The 23075-nt window shown below is 35.7% G+C and overlaps 1 protein-coding gene across 5 annotated transcripts in view; it reads right to left on the bottom strand.

The window, feature by feature from the left end:
* Positions 1–1822: 1822 nt before the first annotated feature.
* DGKH (diacylglycerol kinase eta) overlaps positions 1823–23075 on the bottom strand; it is a 213777-nt gene continuing 192524 nt past the window's right edge. For 4 of the 5 annotated variants that reach the window (XM_055133278.1, XM_055133331.1, XM_055133370.1 and 1 more), the window contains exons 28-31: positions 21553–21672; positions 20929–21037; positions 18957–19087; positions 1823–13172 (exon numbers count right to left, since the gene is read on the bottom strand). In XM_055133278.1, the coding sequence (XP_054989253.1) occupies positions 13083–13172; positions 18957–19087; positions 20929–21037; positions 21553–21672 (450 nt within the window). In that variant the 3' untranslated portion in view covers positions 1823–13082. The remainder of the gene's footprint in view (positions 13173–18956; positions 19088–20928; positions 21038–21552; positions 21673–23075) is intronic. The other variant, XM_055133507.1, reaches the window with a different exon arrangement.

Here is a 23075-nt window from a genome sequence, read left to right on the forward strand (position 1 = left end):
CTCTGACTATAGTACTATTCCACATTTTACATGTTCATTGACCATTTTGAAGTCATTTTATGGAAACTGTTTATTTACTCAACTTGTTCATCTTTCTAATTGGTTGATTTTTAAATCTGACTTGCACTAATTTATCAGATGGCAAAGAAATAAATAAAAATAAGCTTAAAATCACTAGTTGAATGAAACACAAAGCAAAACCACAGTGAAATAACCCGATATACTATAACATTTATTAGAACTGCCCTAAAAGTGGAAAATACTAATTCTGACAAGAATAGGAGAAAAACAGATACTTACACATCTGTGGTGATAATGAAAATGACACAATCTCCTTCTGTAAAGAATTTAGTATTTTCTTATAAGGTTAAATATGTATTGAACATAAGACCCCAAAATCCTATGGTGTTTTACCTGAGAGGAAAATACATGTGTATGCAAAATTCAACACACTTTTTAAAAAAGAAGTATCATATTCATAAGCATTTTGACATGGAAACATCCCAACTGGCAATTCAATAAACAAATTGATATAGTCATTTAGTGGAATACTAGTGAGCAAAAAAAATTACATAAATGAGGAATTACAAAGATGATCTCATTTTTAAAAAAATTCTAGGTGAGGGGCTGGAGAAATAGCACAGTGAGTAGGGCTTCTGCCTTGCATGCGGCCGACCCCAGTTCAATTCCCAGCATCCCATATGGTCCCCTGAGCACCACTAGGAGTAATTCCTAACTGCAGATCCAGGAATAAACCCTGTGCATTGCCGGGTGTGACCAAAAAAAAAAAAATTCTAGGTGAAAGAAGTCAGATTTAAAAGACCCTACATACATATGAATCTATTTGAATGACATTCCCAAGGAAACTGGAACTTAGTTACAATAATAGTGTTAAAGTTTATTATGTTGATGTAACAAGTTACTGTATTCCACGACTACCAAAAGGCCCATGACCCCCACCACTGTCTGTATTTCAACAGTGGTCCAATTTTCATTCCTCCTCCCACTTCCTCCAATACTTCATGATTGATAGTAATGTTTTGGTGTGCACAGTTACCATACTTACAACCATCATCTTGGGTGTTTCCAACGTACAGCATATGTGGCTACATACATTTTTGTGACAGTCTGGAAGACAGTTGTGCCCATCATTCATGGTGGCCTCTGGCTGCTCTAACATGACTGGCAGAGATAAGTAGTATTGCGGGCCACATGCATCCCCAAATTCAGATTTATTACCTAGCTCTTTCTCTTTATTTTTTTTCTGCAAACATTTATTAATATTTTCTCTATGGAAATGTCTTCAATTATTCTTGCTATTTTTTATTACCCATCACTCAATACATTTGATACAAAATTCTTAATTACAAAATTCTTCTTAATGGAGCCCTCAATTTAAAGTTGTCATCATATAAAATATTGTTCCCTTAACTCCTAAAGTTCTAACTGGATGAATTCATTCCCATCTCTTTATTTTTTTTTTCTTTACTGGTTTTTATTATCTAGCTCTTTAGAGAAAATATTTGCTGATTCTTTCATTATCAAATCTCATCAATTTCATATGCTGCAATTAGTAATTTGAAACACAATAGAGGATTAATATTTGTTAACATTTAAATTTGTGTTTTATACATAGATACATATATTGGCTGAAATGTAATTTTTATCGTGGGAAGTGATAAATGCTTCACAAAAGTTAAATGTGATTTAAAATCCCTTCTTATTGATAGCCTTTCTCTCTGTATGTGAATCTACAATCACCTAAAAATAAAAATTTAATTAAAAAATTATTTTCCACCACAAAGAACAGAGACTTCCCACATCCTGCAAATGCATTAATTTTTATTTGAGAACAATCTCAAGGCAGTGCCCCTTTGGGAAAGGCATCTCTCGTCATCATATACAGTGAGATCACCCGTTAATCCCAGCAAAATACAAAAATACACGCATCAGTGACTTCCGTACAATAAATACATAATCATGCATCCCACAATAAAAGGCACAAAAAACTGGTCACTTAGTAGTCATAAAAATTACTAGCTACATTAACAAAGCCACCCGAATTATCTGTATAAGGAGCTGTAACAATATATTCCAAAGGTGAAAACACATAAAACATCTTTAAAATAGTATGCAATAAATATCTCAATTGTTATATATATATTTAAAAATTATGCTATTGTAAACAGCATGTAAACAAACAAAACTCACGTTTTCTTAACATTATTAAAAGTAATTAGAGCCAAAGTTATAACCTCTGCTCTGTCAGGTATATTTCACTGGCAAGTGTGCTAAGCAGTTAAAAAGTTTCACTCTTTTCTGCAGCAAACAGAGCCCACTGTGTAATAAATAGACAGACATGATCTGCATCTTCAGAAACAAGTACGAGTTTCAAAAAAGACGACCAAAATGTAGTAAATTCATCTTTTCAATGTAGGGGACAAAAGGAATACACTGTTGTTTTTAATGTGATAATAAACGGGAGGCCAATAATTGCTTATTATTTTTATTGAAAGGTAAAGTGTGCTAAAGGTAAGGGACTGAGTTAGGGTTTCTGAGCTTCCTTCTCTTACAATGTGAACAAAATAATTAAATTCTGTCAAATTAAGAATTCCTTTCTTCTACAGAACAGAAAAAGTTGATATTTTATACTAATGGGAAACAGTAAATTCAAAATAAGTTTATTAAAGTGTAAATATACACAAGGAAAATTTCTGTCCATACCTAGTAACAATAAAGGCAGTCTTTTTCTTCTCATAATGGAACCCTATTGCCTATTCATAAATATTCAGAGAAATAGATTATTTTATAATTCAAATACTTGTTTCTTCTTAAAGCAGTGCATTATAGGACTCAAATACTACGGGTATATTTCTATAAATGCTTTAAGTAAGTATGCAACCTGCTGACTCTTATTACTCCCTAATATCCACTTAAAATAATTGAGGCGGACACATTAACCCATAGCTTCAGATGGAGCCTTTAAAGTTCACATACCAGAAAGCACTGGTTTATAAGTTTTCCCCTTCTACTATGTATTTCTCATATATTTGGGTGTGTGAATCTTCAGTAGGGATAGATACTTTCCTGTAATGGACTTTTGTAACAGTCTCTTGCATCACACATTAGCACCTACGATTGTGGAAACAGGAGTTCTACAGGACTGATCAAAGGTCAATCTTAACAAATGGTCAAAAATTATTGGTAGCTGATCTGAAAATACAAAAACCATGCACATAAAATTTATTTCTTTATGACAGAATTTTTTTTTGAGTGGAAGGAGCAACTACTCGAAAATAACCTAAGAAAAACTTGGTTTAAAAGAGGTTACTTCCCAAATTCCTAAACAGACTGTAGAAAAATAGGTAAGAATCTTGAACTCTACCATACATGAGTTAGGTCTTACTTTATTTGAATCCCCAAAATCTGATAGATTATCAAGTAGAAAGCAGGTAGAAAAATGTTTATTTGAAGAGAACATTTAACTAAATTACATATATCTGGACTATTGTTTAGAAATTAATAACTTTAAAAAGTTTTGAGGGTAACACTTATCATGATCTGGAGATATGGTAGGAAGATTTTATAGAATTAGAAGAGAAAAATAGACCCTTAAATCACACTTTTTAGTCATTATGCTTTATAACGGTGATACATAATTGTAGCAAACAACCATTCTTCCATTGTGTCATAAAAAGTGAAATAATCACTATAAGTGACTTGAAGTGAGGTCACTGTGGGAAGCAAATTCTAAGAAAAATTGTCCCTGTAACTGTATTAAGTCATTCTAGAATCATTACTCAGATCAATCATCACTGAAACCAAATTCTGTCATAAAGACTAATGAAAATGGCATGCTGTTGAGTTAATATTGTTTTTTTGGTTTGGGGTTCAAATCTGGAAGTGCTCTGGGCTAACTCCTGGCTCTGTGCTCAGGGATAATTCCTGGAGGTGCTTGGGGGACCATATGCAGTGCTGGGCATCAAACTAGAGTTAGCTGCTTGGAAAACAAGCACTTTACCCACAGTACTATCTCTCCAGCCTCTTCAGCATTTTTCTAATGTGGTATATAAATTCTTACAATTAAAATATTTTTAGAAAGGGAGATGCAATAGGAGCTCATTACCATATTATACTGCAATAAATACTAGATGTAACAATGGATCAGAGGGATTATATACTGAGTGAATTCAAATATTGGTTTCAAAAGAAAGTCAATCTTCATATATATAACTAATTCTTTGCTATGTTATTTTAGCTATGTTTTAGCTCTTCTCATATCTCTGTTAGAGTAATAATGGAGATAGTTGCTAGCTTCTTTAGAGGAAATTTTTAAGGTACTTGCATAAGAGGAATGAGGAAGTACCATTCCACAGGCAAAGAATGTAGTCAGCCATCCATGCTGGGAATCAAATGTAAGGAAACCATTCTGAACTTACCTAGTACAGTGACTAAGTGGGCTCAAAGGGTAAGTAAGGAAGTTCTATATTCTGTTTTATTAGCCATTGGAAAAAAAAAACAGTTTCCTTTTTAGGGGAGTTAACCTAAGAATCCTTCAAGACACAACTTAATTGTGATTTAAATATTTATTTACCATTCACTGATATAAATGTTTGAGATGAGTATAAAATTTAATCTTAGTTTTTGAAAACTTTAGAAATGAACTTTTAGCATATCCTGAAATGGGTAATGTGAGCCTGTAGTACACAAATGAAAAACTATGTTTACCATAAGCTATCTGGTATCCATAAGTACTAATGTACTTCACTCTCCTTTTAAAACTGAACATTGAGGGATATTACTTTTGACTTCTAATTCATCCTACAGTCTGGGAAGTCTTTTTAAATCAATAGTGATAAATGAAAATAGGAAACAAACAGTAAATTTAAGTATGATCCTTACTCACAGAGACCCTTTTGTAAAAAATGTTACCTATATCCACAATACTGTGTGCCTGCTCTTACTGGGGTAGCCAAGCACCAAGTCACAAAGATGCTAGGACAAATGCAGTGAAGCCAGAGCACAAGTTAGTTATGAGAGCCAGTAGGCTCTAACCTGGGTCCCATACACCAAATCTCAGAATTCAGCTATGTGTATTGTATATTTTAATAATTTGTTTTAAGTGGAAATCAATCATTGCTAACACATTATAAGACTCAGTAAATTCAGGAATATTTCTGTCCTGATCCACAGTTATCAGGGTCTTTCAATGAAAACTGGCTAATTCCAGGGATCAGTTCTCTGTGGAATTAATTGCAGAGAAAGCAAACATTTTCCTCATATAGTAAACACAAATGATTAGGTCACCCAAGTTATTTGCTTAGTTTAATTTCAAAAATGTGATAGTTTCCTAAATTAACTGCTATGTTCATGGGGCACAGATAAAGTGTCAAACTTCATCAGGGAAATACTTTTGCTCTTATGGCTTATGGCTACGCACATATATCACTTATATTTTGAGTTTCTACTCCATAAGGTAAGAGAGATCTATGCTCAAACTATTTGCTTCCAAATTATTTCCCAAATTATCAACTCAGGATACTTTATTCATGTTTTTAATATGTTATTTTCCTATTAATAACTCCTCATGCAAAAGTAAAATGAGTGTCTTTAAAATTACAATAAGTTATTTTAATGTAATTTCCTACTATAGTCCTTAATAGTGCACTATCTACTGCTTACAATGTAAATAAAACAATTTAATGTAGGGCTTGTCAGAGTGATTTCTTTGGCATACCTTATAAAGGATTCACCTTAAATACTTTTTTTCCTTCCTTAAAAACATGATTTGTTTGTTTGTTTTGACAGTGCATTTAAAATTTCCAGCTTTCCACACACTAAATAGGAAATATTGTTTTAAAAACAATGAAAATCCAAACCTCAAGATCCTATTGACTCAATTGACAGAAGCAATAAAAAGCAAGTCATTACCCATAAAATTTCTATTTGTAAAGTAACCCCGCGTCAAAGGCAAGCAAACATGTTAAGATTATACTCCCTAGAGCCAAGATCCAGCTGCTAGAGGTATGTGATATTTGGCGGGGAGGGGGGGGCTGGTGATGAGGGGGATTAGAAATTCTTCATGTTCCTCTGAAATTCACGTTACCAATATAATTATCACAGACCAGTTTTACAAGAATTGAAACTTTACCAGAGAAGGTGTTCTGACTTAAAAGTGAAATAGATAATGGAAAACTTCAGCACAATTAGTTCATATTGGTGATTTCCTTGTAGCTTTATATTCTCCCCCCACCCCCATAGTTAAACACCCGTATTAATCCACCCCCATTTTAAAAAACAAGTTCTTTTTTCTGTTATCTATGGTGGTAAAGAATATGAATCTTTTTTGACCAGGAAAAAGTTGGGATCTGTTTGACAGAAATGAGTACTTCAAGTATGTAAGTAACAGTTAACAGAGTTATTACACCCTAAGCAACAGCAGTAACAAATAAAAGGGCTAGAATATGCATTATCCATACATATTAAATTTTACAACATAATAAATAAGTGCACTGATTTATACAACGTGGGAAACCTTCTACTGGTGATTCTGAGTAATACTGATGATCACTAGCTCTGCTTTTATCAGCAAAGCCTCAGAGACTCAAAGGCAAAATTCTTGTCCCCAAAACCACAAAATATACAAATATGGTCTGTTACTAAATATTTTGTCTGCCAAAAGTTCCTGCAAATTCAAATACATCTTGGCAGCTTGAATAGCCAGCACAATAACTAAGTTGGTATAAAAAGATAAGAAAAATTTAATATGAAAATTAATAAACCCAGTAAAAGGTGAAACCTGTTGTATAAATAGACATTTTAACATAAAAGGGAGACTTTTAAGCTCACTGAAGAGAAAGAAAAAATTCAATACAACTTATTTGAAGTTAAAAATAATTACCATATTTCCCAGCTCTACATAAATATATATTACTCCAATTTATTAGTCATTTTCAATATACAACATATAACTCACAAAATTGGGAATGTTACAATACCCAAACCTTTCACAGCACTAATTATCAGTTGCCAGAACTGTAAGAAATCTTCAGCTACATATTAGCTTAATACTTAGAATTTAGCAATAGATAAGGTTAAGCTGTGGTAAACAGTGCAATAAAATGGTAGACCAAAAAATATATCCTTTTTTCTTCTTTAGCTTACATATCTAACTGCATTATCTTACTTCAATGCCATTATCAACTGTAGTATGAATCTTTTACTCTAGTACATTTAAAAATAACTCTAAATTCTTTACATTTGGTTAATCTGCTCTTGGAATGCAGTTTCTATGAAATACCCAGAATGTAAATTCCTATACAATGAATAATTTATAGCTAAACTAAACTATTTTATGTGGAGGTTTTTTTTTTTTTTTACCATTTTTAAGTTGGCGCTTGGTTTCTATTTTTCCAACTAAAACTTGGAAGTACATTAAAAGTAAGAGATGATATTAATATATGTAAAGAGAATAGTTACATCAAAGTCATCTGTTCACCTACATTAGTTATATGTGGCTTATCTTACACATTGTTACTGAATTTAATAGTCTCAGTTATCCATTCCTTTTGCTGAAAATAAAAGTATACAAATAGGTACAGTCCAGCTGTCTTTTATCTCTCTGGTGTCTGAAATGATAAGCCTTATTATTTTTCTTTCTGCTAGCAGAAATGTTTCTAGAAGAAATGTTTCTTGAAAAAAACTAGTAAGAGAAAACAATAATATAGATAAAACTAACTAATGCTTTGCACATTACAAAAACCAATAATCATCGCCCTTTAAAGAATTTGGTCATTTCTCTAAAAAGGCATCCTATTGCAAAGGCCTCATGTGACCCATTTGACATGAGTTACTATGCAAAAGTCGCTACAGAGATGCCCTAAAAGAGACAAAGTCCTAGGCCCTTGGCATGGGACAGTGAGAGAGAAGAGGGAGAAGTATGCAGGCTGGCACGGTGGGCACTCTCTCACCCATGGAGGCTATTCCACTGTCCAACAGTTTCTCTCCTCACTCTGCTTTTGTGCTGATTTAAAGGTCGGTGTTATGAATCTGCCATGTGTGTTATTCAACTGTAAGCTTAACTGTTTTACTCAAATTGCTTTTGAAAAAAAATGTAGGTTGAGTTCATTTTGAGGAGAGGTATAGGACAGATACTAGATGCTGAGGTTGAGAGATACAATGTTTTTATAGCTTTCTGAAAAGCAGTGTCTTAAAAGAATTAACATCTATATATGTGAAGTCTGCTATCCTGTCATCCAGTTGGAGATAATCATTTAGCTCAGTGGTGTCACATCAAAGTTTCTGCTAAAATTCTCCTGTTATGTCTACATTAATATTTCCATTCTCATACCTTTGCTAAATTAGCTCCTATGAGCACCAAGGTTGTGCATTCTTTATCTATTAAAATAACCTCAAGGTAGCAATGGTTTGGTAAATTATACATTCTTCACTGTTAAGTGAAGAATACTGGATAAGTTGTTATGGGGAAATATTATAGGATAAAATAATTTATACTTTGGAGAGCAGGCACTATTTTAAGTAACTACTATCCGAAAAAAGATAAATTAGCATGTTAAAAACATCTAGGTTGAGCAAACATGCATCCTTTAAGAGCTTTAATTACATTCACTTCACCTGTAATCATTTTGCTGCCTTTTAAAAATTGCTTAATGATTCATTTAATATATGTGTGCTGCTATAAATCTTCAAGCATGAACTATGTCAACAGGATAATCTATTGGTAAGAGAATGTGAAAATGTACAAGCTGCTGGATACTGACCCAATCTTTATTAATCTTGGTACATATTCTTCTGAAATGTTCCCTGTGACTTAAGTTGTGAACAAATGAGAACGTCATATGGAAGCAAATTAAGCAAACTAAGATTGTTAAGTGACCTAGATGACAGGTGAAAGGCTAGTGAGAGGCCAGTTGTGTTGGTTCCCACATCTTCTTCATTCATTCCCCTTCACTATCAAAATAAAGCCACTAGAAAGGTGGGGAGCAGCTCGAACCAGATGAGGAAATTGAGAAAAAACACAGTTGAAGTAATGAATGAGTTTCAGGTGATATTGGGAGCAGCTGGTAAATGGATCCGAAACAGTGGGTTAAGGAGTGAACTCTTCTAATCCTCTTAAGACCCCTAATTAAAATTTATTAGGAGGAATTAAAATTTATCTGGTCAACCAATCAAGTGGTGTATCTACTAAAAGGAGGATTTTGATTCAGTTGTATTGGAGTAGACACAAGATTCTGCATTTCTATAAGCTTGAAGGCAATATGGTTGTTGCTGGCTTAAGGACCGCACTTGGGGTAGTAAAGACCTAAAGCAGAGCTCACCAGGACTTCTGCAATGACTGACTTTTGTAACGTTTGTACCATCTATTTGATTATCGATCATCTCAAATGTGCCAGAACAGTTGAGAAATGAATTTCCTAATTGCATGAAGTTTGATACACGTGATGATGACAGTACCAGACAGCACAGATGTACTCAGTCATGGACATCTCTTCTCAATCTGAGCAGATATATCATTATTCCCTAAGGGTGTCATCTATCCATTCCTATAGATGAGCAAGTAGCCTACTATAAGATACAAACTGTGAAATTAGTTTCTTTAAATTGTTCATTTCCTTTCACCAACCATGGGCAGATGAATTTTAAAAGCCAAGCCCAGAGGTTCACAACAAGTGATCTGAATTTAGATCACATCCCTGCCATGCCCTTTAAAACTGCTAAGTCCTTGGTCATGACAGGAACCAAGCAAGCACTGCCATCTGATCATGATTCCAAGACTCAAACAAATGCCTTCCTGGTCAAAAATAAATAAGTAAACTGTTCTCGTCCTAACACTCGACAGCCTACCGTGAATGTGTAAGGTGGGGAGAAATGAAAGGAGTCATTTTGCAAGACAACTGACAGGGAAATGGGAGCACTTGTGGCAATGTGACTCTAAGGAACCACCAGTGAACAGCATACACAGGGCAATGGAGACAGGAGGAGGAAAGGAAGTCCGAAAGCAAGGTGGAAAGGCAACCAAAGGAAAATGGAAACTCTCAAGTGTTACTTAGGCTTGACCCTTCCTTTCTCCTTGAAAAATCAACTCCTTCTCAGAAAACAGTTTGATGGGAAGTAGAGACTGGCTTGGACTCCCCTCTTCTGCTCTCAAATTCCCCACATGGGAAGACTTTAGTTGGAGAGGGAAGGTAACAGGGACCTGCGGGGCACTGGGGGCAGGATGAGCTGCTCAGCACCACTCAGGTGGAGTAGGTCTCACAGGTCACACCTGCATTCCCCAGAGCTGTGAACAGATTCTATAGAGAAGCTTTTTCATGCTTTTTCCCCTCCCTGGCTTTTTTGGTCACACCCGGCAAAGCTCAGGAGTCACTCTTGGCTCTGCATTCAGGAATCATTCCTGGCAGTGCTCAGGGGACCATATGGGATGCCTGGGACAGAACCCAGGTCGGCCACATGCAGGGCAAATGCCCTACTATTGCTCCAGTCCCTTTCATACTGTCTTGCAAATTGCCATGCTGACAGGGATCTAAGGAGTTTGTTGAGGGCAGCTGGCCAAGAGGTTATGACTGAAGTTACTTGGGTCCTACACATCTTCAAGAATGCCGCCAACTAATAAAAAATCAAAATAGTCATTTAAAAAAATTTTCTTCATCCCATGTGCAAATTCTACCTAAAAATCTCATTCACTTTTCAGATGCTGCCTAAGAGGGTAGTAATAAATACCCTATAAAAACTTCAATTGTTTATGCCTTTCTGAAAAATTCTGAGCATGGAATGGCTTAAGCATCCTTTGTCTAGACAAATGGCATTTTGGGAGAGTGAAAAAACAGAATTATTTTTTTATAAAACCGTTCTACAGTTCCTCACCCCAAATACCCCATCTTTCCTTTTTCTGAGAGAGCTAGACAGGGGCCTGGCAGAAAATTGAGAATACAGTGCCTCCTATTTTGATTTTGCAGAAAATCAGGAAACAGAAGGTTACCAAAGAGATAGGAAAAAACCTCAGATTTCACAGCTGCAGATAATACGTTTAAAATTATTAACTGAATAGATATTTTACACTTTTAGGATACTTGATATAATTTCTTTTGGGAAAATTTGCATTTATTCACAACTTAAGACAGACCTGGCCAGGATCAGTTCACTTATTGTTTGGGTTTTTTGTTTGTTTGTTTTTGGTTTTTGGGTCATATCCAGCAATGCTCAGGGTTACTCCTGGCTTTGCACTTAGGAATTACTCCTGGAGGTGCTCAGGGACCATATGGGATGCCAGGGATTGAATCCCAGGTCAGCTGCATGGAAGGCAGATGCCCTCCCCATTGTACTATTGCTCCAATCCCAGGTTCACTTATTTTTAAGATACCTACGGCTTGTTATTTTTTTTACTTCTAGTCAAATTTTCAAGTGAAGTGATAAGAATAAAGTATGAAATATTAAAACTTTTCGGATTACTTGCTGACAACAGTTCATTTTAAAAGTTCTTCCATTAATGTTTTTCAATACACCTTAAATAATTGTCTAGAAAATACAGATGAGAAATATCTCAAGTATATGTATGTAAGTGTAATTATACATACAAATGTCTATGTGTATATACACGTATGTGTACATAAGTATATGGGTGTATATGTATTCTATTGAGCTAAATAAACCTAGATGACTACTTTATAAAAATTGTCACCACTGGGTCAATACCCTGCTTACTTCTCTAATAGAGAACATTTAAAAACGTTATAGTTAAGTTTTTGGTATATAATATCTTAAAAGAGCTTAATGTTTAAGGACATTTTTGGCTACTTTTTGACATGTATACCTTTGGCTTTCAAAGATTTGACCACTGTGATGTTGATTCTTAATGAGTCACACTGAAATTATTAGTGGTTTAGGAAAAGGAAAATAATATCTATTTAATAGGATAAAGAATTAAATAAGATAATACTATAAGGCCCTTAAGAAATAAAGTTGGTTTTTTTTTTTGAAAGTTCCTGTTAGGGCTCAACTGGAGTGAGCCCTAATTGGGGTGAATCTGGGTGATTAGTCAGTATACAAATTGTAGTTGAGACTTCAAGGAAAATTCCTATATGTAAACAGTCTACTAAATTATAAATGCTAAATAGGAATTCAATAATTACTACACTGAGAATAGACATTAGAACAAAATGTCAGACTTCTGGAGAACTGGAAAAGATTCGTTAGACAACAGAGTATGCAATTTTATGAGAATATCCAATAATTTTCTTAATGTTCATACCTACTATTTATGATAGGTTGAAATAAAACAGAATTGCATTTGATGTAGATCATTTTTGATTATGGCACAGACACACATTCACAGATTCTTAGATACAGAATATCCAATATTCTACATCAAAGAACAGAAAAGTGCCTTTAGTCAACAAAAAGGTACTCAGGTAATAATAAATTAAATTCCATTAAAATTGACATTAAAACTGTTACAATAGTAGATTTGACATGCAGGAGAAAGACAATTCAGGCAAGAACATCGTGCATTAAGATTTGCATTCATTCATTTGAGGGGCATTTAACCAGTATTTGAGAAATATTAACCATATTTGGTCATTGAGCAGTAGGAATCTGAAGAGATACCCATCTAACAAAACACAACTTCTATTTTAGTCTTGTAGCCAGTAATTTTAAGGAAGAAGCAAATGTCTTCAACAATGAAGCATAAGAAATTTTAGTCACACATTGTTTTATGCTTGCACAGTAAGAACATTCCACTTGTCCAGGTTTGAGGAACATAAATATTTTGCATTTCTATTTTTCAGATGGGGTAATTGTCACAGATTCCTCCTACCATTTTAATAATGTATATCAGGTTTTCACAACAAGAAAAAATAGCTTTGTGGAATGTAATTTTTGGCACAAAACTGTTTTCCTAATAGCTCAAATAAAAAATTTACCCACAGCAAAACATCAAGCCATAGAGGTGCGTTAAGTGGTGCTTACAGATCTAGGCAGAATCCTACAAGAATACTCATTGCTTCCAAGAACTTTGGATTAAGGAGCAATTTCTTCTCTTCCAAGGAATAGCACCAATGTGGTTACACCTCGGACTGGGGAGTACTTCTTCCAAGCTCTTTAATTCCCTGGAGAATTCGCTTCATATGACCGACTTTCGGTATCCCCAGATCCTTAAAGAGAAAAAAAAAAGAAAAGGGAAGGAAATAATAGAACAGGAAAGGAAAAAAAAAAAAACAGGAGAGATACAATTTTATTGATAAAACAGGATTAAATATTAAAACTTCAAGTACTACAATCAGCACTCAGTACACTTATTTTCATTTATATTTAATGATTCATAAAGCAAAAGCTAAAAAATAGTGTGTAAAATGACCTCTCTGAAAAATTGCCATACGGTTAAAAGGAAAAAATCACATTGTATACAAACTGTTAACTGTAATATTTCATAAGCTGTATAGAATAGCAGTTCTTCAAGAGTCAAAAGATATTGTAGTTTCTTCTTTTCTTTCTCTGTTTGTAAGGAAAGTCTTTTGGAGATCACTGAGAAAAATGACACATGGGCATTCACAGCTATAAAGCAACTCTACATTTCCTTGCTAAAACTCAAGAATGAGGTAAGTATACAGGAACTAAATTTGAAAAGTAAACACACTTGCAGATTTTGATTTGAGTAGAATACTTAAATATCCTTTATACCTTGTAATGTATATGTGCAAAAAGTTACTTTGACTTTGATATCTGCAGGTTGTTGTTTTCCTCAAAAGATTTTTTGCTCCATTCCCTCAATACTTTTATATTTCAAATAACTGTATTCTTATGAAAACCCCAAAATTCAGCATTTAACTCTCAGAAATTAATGGTGACTGCAGTAAGGCAGAATAGAGCTGGCACTTAACAAATGCAAATATTTATTGCAGTCTGACTGAACTCCACCCAGGATAGCCATACTAGTCACTATCTGAAAAACTAAATGGCAAAGCAGCCATATTGTATATAATAAACACAATCAGTTTGCTTATATGTGAATCAGATCATGTTTTATTTTCATACAACCAAGGCTGAAATATTTGAAAATTTGTAAAAAGAGTTTTTTAAAACCTAGAAAACAGGATTACAAAGTACCAAAGAATTGTAATTCTAAATATTCGTTCTATTTTGTAAACTAGGAATATCAATTACTATTTTAAATTTTCCCTTCTTTCTCTGTTTCACACAGCCCCTCACCCTCTCACGGATACTTGATGAGTTCCTTAAATTCTACAATAGCAATGCTGCTGCTGATTTTGAATTCTTATGAAAAATACTCTTCCTATATGCTGTACCCTTTTTAATTTTGAGATTATTTTTTACAATATTTACTGATTTTTGAAATATTTCCTCATGTAGCAGTGTCATACAAGACCAGAATATCTATAATCAGTCCTAAGATGACCTTATCCAAGTGTTCGCTAAAACAGAAAACCTAAAACAAGCCAAATCCAACAGGAAGATCACCAGGGTCTGCTATCTCAATTTAGAATGTCAAGTTACAGCTGCATCTAGCTGGATGGATATTTGAGTATTTAAATATTTTTGGTATTTTGTAATAACATACTCTTTGATACCTTTAACATTACATACTCTTCTAGGTCATAGGACACAAGAATCAAAACAATTTTGTGGAGAGGTGAGTCTGTTTACTCAGAACTTCTACTCTAGTATAATGAGATATATGCTTCTCATACCGTTATAGTATCTGAACTATATTTTCTTTAGTTTGAGTTCAATATTTGGACATCTTCAAGGAGTTAGTCTGTGATAAATGGCATGACATTCATCATATATTTCTTAATTTTTAGCGCAGCGTGTAGGGTGTTCGCCTTGCACATGGCTGACCTGGGTTCGATTTCTCCACCCCTCTCGGAGAGTCCGGCAAGCTATCGAAAGTATCTCGCCCCCACAGCAGAGCCTGGCAAGCTACCCGAGGTGTATTCAATATGCCAAAAACAGTAACAACAAGTCTCACAATGGAGACGTTACTGGTGCCTGATTGAGCAAATCGATGAGCAATGGGATGACAGTGACAGTGACTTTTTATCTTGGGTTTTACTATTGTCTATTTTCGTGATGAATCAGACCTAGTTTTGCAGAAGCATACTTTGGAGTTTAGTTATTCTTCTAACCTTCCAAATAGGAAACAAAACAAAAACACAACAACCAAACACACAACTACTGTCTTTATTATTTTCTTACGTTTTTCTCGCTCTGTCTTCCAGATGGGAGAATCAATTGGTTTACTTGTCTACCAAAGCAGGTTAAAACAGGTTACCATTCCCACATTCTGACTATCACACAGTTATCTTGCTCTTTGGGTGGTAAACAAGTAACTCTAGAGCCAAGATCTGAACAGAATTTAGTCAAGGTGACTGGTAGGAAGAGATGCACATCCTAAGAGTAAACACCTCTAAGGTTTTATTCCAGTAGAAATAGAAGCCAGTGTTAGTTTTTAAGCAGTACAGTGAGTCACCCATTGTAAACTATCCTTGTTGCAATGTGGATTATGCGTTGTAGAGAACTGTGAAAGAACCAGTAGAAGGCTACTGACCTTGCAGTGATTAGTGGTGACAGTGTCATGGAGAGGATTATAGGAAGGAGATAAAGCAAAATGGATGGACATCAGCACCATCTGACATAGTGAGGGACTTAATGATTAGGGTGTGAAAGAATAGGGGAGTGGAAGGTATTAAGCATGACCGTGGGTTTTCCTGGCTTGAACACCTGTAAGGAGAGGGGTGATCTTTGCAGAAAGAGGTGCAGAATACAAGTGGGTGAGAAACTGAAAAATTAGTTTTGGACATGTTACCATTGATAAACCTTGGCAACAACCAAGTATCGAGTACAGTTGGTGATATAATCCTATAGTGGACAAATGAGATCAGAGCTGAAGATGTAAACTTGTGAATGGGACTGGCCTACCTGTAAACAGTGTTGGGAATGGATAACTTATGTAGGGAGCAGGTACATATTTCTATTAGTGACCTGATTCTGCTCCTTCTGGAGCCACAACCAAGAAACAGACAAGCTCGCTCTCTAGTTCCACAGGTTTGTTCTTTACAAGACTCTTTTTGTATATTTATGTCCCTTTCTCATTCCCCCACACCCTGTTTTAGAGTCAAGAGTTTAAAAGGTCTATGTCAATACAAATGTCTAAAAGAAATCTTTAAAGAAGAAAATGTCATTTGTATTAATTTTTTTCTTTTTGGGTCACACCCGGCAATGCACAGGGGTGACTCCTGGCTCATGCACTTAAGAATTACTCCTGACGGTGCTCAGGGGACCATATGGGATGCTGCGAATCGAACCTGGTTGGCCACATGTAAGGCAAATGCCCAACCCGCTGTGCTATCGCTCCAGCCCCAAATATATTTTTTAAGTTAGAAGTTCCACGAAAATCTAAATAGAAAACTGACTCGAAAAATTTTACCTACCTTCATTTTGCCTCTTACTCCCTTTATCCCTCTGTTTTATGTGTTTGGAGGCCTCACACATAAAAGGCATATGTTCTACTCTGAGTCAAAATCTAATCTCAGCCAGGTCTTAGAGATCTATGTTTCAGCACATGTATGCACTTTGTTTTTTCATTCTGCAAATATTTCCTTCACTCAGTGTGTGTGTGTGTGTGTGTGCGCGTGTGTGTGTGCGTGTGTGTGCTCGCTCATGTCAAGTTTGAATCCAACCTTTACTATATGAACTCTAACACTTAATATCTGGCTATTACCTAGATTTAGGATTCTGAACTAAGATTTTAGTTACTCAATAGATTAAGCTATTATTGTGGCAAAAAGTGTCTGGTTCTAAAAGGATATCTAGTTTTTGATGTGATAAAATCATCTGACACTGCTTAATAAAGATATAAGAACAATGCCAACCCAGGTTCACACCCCAGTACTATATATGGTCCCTCGAGCCTTATCAGGAATGATCCCTGAGAGCAGATACAGAAGTAAGCCCTGAACACTTCCATGTGTGACCCTAAAAGAAAACAGAACACACACACACACACACACACCCCAAAAAAGGCCAAAGAGATAATACAGTGCACAGGTTGCTTGCCTTGCACACAACAACCCAGGTTTAATCCCTAGCACCCCATATATCCCTTCAAACCCTGCCAGGAATAAGCCCTGAGCACCACCAAGTGTGGTCCAAAACCCAAAAAATAAGACAAAACAAAAGATCTATATTATGTGCTAACCAGTATCTTTTCAAAACACTCTGCAAATAAATTTGTTTTTTTCCCTTTTAATGTAGGAGTACTGCTATTTATCCAGCCATTGATTAATGCAAATAAATTTATAGATAAAAATCACAAAAGCTTATGAACAGGGCTGGAGTGATAATAGCAAATAGGCACTTGCCTTGCACACAGGCAACTGGGGTTCAATTCCTGACACCAATGTGGCCCCCTGAGCTACCCCAGAAATGATCCTTAGCCCAGAGTCAGGAGTAAGGCATGAGCACTACAGGGTGTGGTTCCCCTGCCAGAAAAACAGAAAAATCTCATGAATATAGAATTATATGTCTACTTTTATTTACCTATATTTACAAAGGGGCTGGAGTGATAGCACAGTGGGTAGGGCGCTTGCCTTGCACGCGACCAACTAGGGTTCGATTCCTCCGTCCCTCTCAGAGAGCCCAGCAAGCTACCCAAGCTACCGAGAGCATCCCGCCTGCATGGCAGAGCCTGGCAAGCTACCCATGGCATATTCAATATGCCAAAAACAGTAACAACAAGTCTTACAATGGTGACGTTACTAGTGCCCGCTTGAGCAAATCAATGAACAATGGGACAACAGTACTATATTTATAAATAAATGTTTCTAAGTATTTTAGAACATAGTCCACAAGAAAGGAATTACCTCAACAAATACTGAAGACTTTGTTATTTGCATATTATTTAATATTAGAATCTTTTTTTTGGTCCACATCTAGTAGTGCTCAGACCTTACTCCTGTCTCTGTACTCAGGGATTGCTCCTGGTGATGCTTGGATGTCTATATGTGGTGCCAGGAACTAAACCCAACTTGGCTGTGTGCAAAGCAAGTGCCCTATCTACTGTATTATCTCTCTGGCCCTCCAATATCAGAATTTTATGATTACAGCACATATCAAGAAAATGTAACTAGATCTCTTCCTAACACTGGGACACTGGGACAGAAAAGGGTACACTGGTCATTCCTATGTTGAGTAACCACTCTATAAATGGAATTGCTGCAGTTAATGAATTAATTATTCTTTTCCTTTATAAATGACCAAGTCTCTAAGCTGCATTGAAGCAAATCCAAGGTGTTATTTACACTCCATTACTAAAGAAAAGAGATTTCTTTTCAAGAATAATATGATCTGAATAATAGGACCTGATCAGGACATTTAAATTTATTAGTCTATTATGTGGACAAAGAAAGATCAATTTATAAATGCAACAGATTGGCAGGACTCTAAATAGCCACTGCCTAAGTTTCTCATCTACTTCCAAGTATTAGAAGAGCTTTGTTATTGGTATTTAAATTAGTTTTTAGTGGTTAACCTTAGATTAGATTTTTTTAGTCATTTTCAGAAACAATTAACACCTTTCATGCTGATCCAATACAAAGGGCTGATGGGAACATGATCCATTTGGAAATATATTAGCACAGGAACAGCCATACCAATGAAAGCAGAGAGAAAATGACAAAATCCATGCTGAGGCATAAGCTCTAACAGTCATAGAGTGATCTGAAAGGAAAATATTGCTAATGTTTCTTGATTAAAAAGCATTTAAGAAACTCAGACAACAGGTAATGCATATGAGATGACTGCATGGTTGCATAACATAAGCCAAGCCATAAGCACACAAAAAGGAGACACTTAGCAGAAAGGATTCCGTTTAGCAAGGAAAAATTCAAGAGCAGAGGAGTTGCAACAAAAAGAAATACCTTAAGGTCTCGCCTTTCCAGATGCAAAAGTTCAGCCCCTCTGATGTCATGACGGATGAAGATTTCTTTGTACTCTCCCAAATTGAGCAGATCCAGCCAAGCAGCAACTTCCTCTGTGCCCCATTTCTGAACTACCAAAGTTAAGAGCAAAACCCCCTTAATTTCTACATGCTCAATGCAGTACAAAGCAAAGGTTGGCCAAAAAAGATGCAAAACAGAGTATAGCAGCAGCAGAGCTAGCAAAAGGAAAAGGCAAAGGCGCTTCAACTGAATTACAGTTTCCTTTTTCCATGCAGGTTACTGACTACTGTTCAACACAAGGGTTTGATTATACAAGACATTTATTGCTGTAACCTGTGCCTTTAGATTTAGTTTCGTTTCTTCCTTGAAACTACCAACTCACACAGTATGTATAAAACAAGTATTTCTTATGATCAGGATCAATGATGCAAGGTCTAATTAAGTACAGATTATTTTCTTAAGGCCATGCATAAAGTTTACTAAGAAATAAGCTACACATGCGAATTTAAATTCTGACGAGGGCTACTCAATTTGACACAAACTTTTTTGCTTAAGGTCACTTTTTTGATACTAAAAGTGTTACCATTACTAATTGTACTAGTCCTGATAGAGTAGCAAGCATGCTCTTAAATAAATTTAATGTCTACCAACATTGCTTTCTAAGTTTAGCTGGATTTTTACTTTTCCATAAGTATTGTCATTGTCATACATTTTATTTAATATTTAGTAGGTTATAAAAGTTTGTTATTTGTCATATTTTATTTTTAAATGGCCTTTAGTAGCTGCTTGATTGTTATCATAAGGTTATATATCACCTTTAAGGATGAAATAGCTTACTTAGAATTATAAGATGATTAGGTTATTAAAAAAGGCACCTGCTATCAAAGACATATAACTTGAAGATGCTTTAGCACTGGAACAACACAAAATTTATCATTAGGGGAAGATGGAAAGGGAACTAGGAAGAGAACACTGAAGAAAGGGTTTATTTTTTGCCCAAGAATGCAAGTGTCACAGTACACTGTCATTATTGAGAGGTTGAAAAGATAAAGCAAGTCCTACAAATAGAGAAAAAGAATGTGAACTTTAAGTGGAAAATATATTTAGCAAAGTAAAGGAGTAAATACAAATTTCTCCGGTTTATTTCAACACAATTATCTAGATTTTGTACTCTAGGAGGAAAAACAAGTTACATGCTGATGCCTTGAGTTGCTGTTGAGTAATATAAAGGATTACATAAACAAATGCATGCACATCCACCAATACAATAGAAATAAATCAGCAATAACTTTGTTTTATCACCTTATTCTCCCAGGTTTTTCTTTCTTGGTAACAAGGGTGGCAGGGGCTTGGGGCAATACCCATCACTGCTCAGGGGTGCTTATGGAATGTGGACTATCTGAAATGCTGGGGGTCAAACTGGGGTCAGTCACGTGCAAGGCAAATGCCTTAACCCTTTCCTATCTCTCCAGCCCTCTTTCTGAACTTCTTAACAAAAGATAACTGTGGATATTTAGAAATATTTTAGGTATAATGATTCTTAGTTATCTTTGATGTAATTATTTTTAAATTATAGTAAAATAGATCAGAATGTGCCCCTTTAATGATTCTACAGTTTGTAATTCAGTGACATCTAGTACATTCCAAACGTTTTCAGTGATTACTGTTCTTTAATTTCAGAGTATTTCATCATCTCATGTTATCATTTGAGTGAGTATTTCTTCTAAAATGTTACACTCTCTAGTGGGGCAGAGCAGATATTACAGCAGGTAAGGTGCTTGCCTTGCACTCATCAGACCCGGATTCAATCCCTGGTATCCTATACAGTCCCCTGAGCACAGCCAGGAGTGATCCTTAAGCTCGGAGCCAGGAGTAAACCCTGAGCACACTCAGGTGTGTCCCCCAAACAAACAAACAAATAAAACCCTCCCTTCCAATGTGGACCACATACCAGGCTGTGAACTGGTCTTCTGCTTCTGAACCTTTTCCTTTTTAAATTTTGGCACAATGCGGAATACAGTGCTCCTGTTGTTTCTCTTGCTGCAATCCATAGGAGGCTCCTGTTCAAGTTGAGCAAGACAATAATTCTTAAAGAATATTGAAATAAAAAAGCGACTCTTCTCTGATATTAGAGATAACACAGGAGTTAACCCTGAGCTTTACCAAAATTACTGAGTGGTGATAGTGCCTTCAAAATATGTCCACAATACTCAAAATGTACCCATTCTGATTAAATTATCTTTGTTCACATAAAAACGGCCTTTTCTTTCTTATTCAACAGCAATAGTACAGTAGGTAAGGCATTTGCCATGAATGTAGCCAATCTGAGATTGATCCCTGGCACCACATATGGTCCCTCAAGCACCCCTAGGAATTATTCCTGAGTGCAGACCAGGAGTAAGTCCTGGCTTACAGCTGGGTGTTCCTCCCTCAGCTCCCCCAAAAGAACAATACATCTGAGAGAGTACTTAGAAGTTAATTTGCCCTGGACAGTTCTCTTTCAAAAGAAGACTTCAAATTTTATAAAGGATCACAAAATCTATATTCAGCAAGAAACAGGATGAACTTTACATACCTCATCTTCATTTGGGTGTAAGATATAATAAAGCCAGGGGATCTCTGTTAATTTCCGTAACTCCACTTCCACAGAATGTAAGGCATTGGATACCCGCTCTTCGTGGGGAGATTCCAAATGCTATTTACCGGAGATTCAACAACCCAAACAAAGTGAAACTCAGTAACCAACTTCAAGTTAGAAGAAATACACTTAACAGTGAATATCATCATTACCTATTAGGCTAGGTTGATATTTTTAGTAGACAGTATTACAGAAAACAAATTCTTTTACATGGAGCTCAAACTTATAAAATCTAGATAGATTTAGCCTTACTTCCCAAAGATAATATACATAGCTGATAAGCCTTTAACAACTGCATAGAAAAAAATATTGCTTCTGTTTTTTATTCTGCTTTTATTCTGTTTCTGTTTTTTAGACCCTCCTCTCCCTCTTAGCCTTCATTCCTTTTTATCCATTATCTATCCACCTACCCATTTTGTATACTTGGAACAGTGAGTGAATTATACAGTATTCTTCTTATCTGTGGCAAAATCCTTCTGATATGTACAGTCTACTCTGAGCAAATTACAATGCTTTACAATTGGTAAAAAAAAATATATCTCTAATAAGAACTGCCTAGCAAAAAATCATCTCTTGGAGAAATATTTTTTAATTAAAAATTTTTTATTCAGCCAGGAAAAATAGGTGCCAGTAGGACTGATCCACGGTTGGAAGCTTACCACAAGTTTGTGGGGGACAAGAGACAGTTAGGATAGAGAAAGGACAGTGTGAAAATAATAGTTAAAAATGATCACTCTGGACAAGAACTGAATGTTGAAAGTAGGTAAGGGGACATCCATGATAACTTGTATTGCAAACCACAATGCCCAAAAAGGAGAGAGAGAGAAGAAAAGTGTCTGCCATAGAGACAGGTGGACAGGGGATGGCAAGAGGAAAATTGGGGACATTGGTGTTGGGAAACGTACACCGGTGAAAGAGGAATTTCTTTTTTCATTTTTAATTTTTTTAATTGAATCATTGCGAGATAGAGCATTACAAAGTCGTTCATTATTGCATTTCAGTCATACAATGTTCCAACACCCGTTCCTCCACCAGTATCATTTCCCAGCACCAGTGTCCTGTTTTTCCCTATTTCCTTCCTACCTCTTCGAGCCACCCCCGTCCTAAGCCTGCCTCTATGGCAGGCACCTCGAAGAGGAATTTCAACCACAGCCACTGACTGGTGAGCTAAGCTATATGAGACACCTCCTGTGTCTCATATGCAAACATCTGAAATACATCTATAAAAGCAACAGCCATATAACATTTATGAATATGCCTATAAAACTTATCAAGGAGTAACACTGGCTCTCTGGACTCTTGATAAGGCTTTAGAAGAATAATAAAAGTATTCTGATAAATAACATAACTACCAGGAATAACCAAAAAAAATCCCCACTTGTTTCATCGATAGAAGCGCCGGGTAGTGCCGGATACAGAGTTTGTACTATCACTTTTACCTAGGTGCAATTTTTTTTGAA

Source organism: Sorex araneus, chromosome 1 (assembly GCF_027595985.1).
Source record: "Sorex araneus isolate mSorAra2 chromosome 1, mSorAra2.pri, whole genome shotgun sequence".
Classification (NCBI taxonomy): Eukaryota; Metazoa; Chordata; class Mammalia; order Eulipotyphla; family Soricidae; genus Sorex; species Sorex araneus.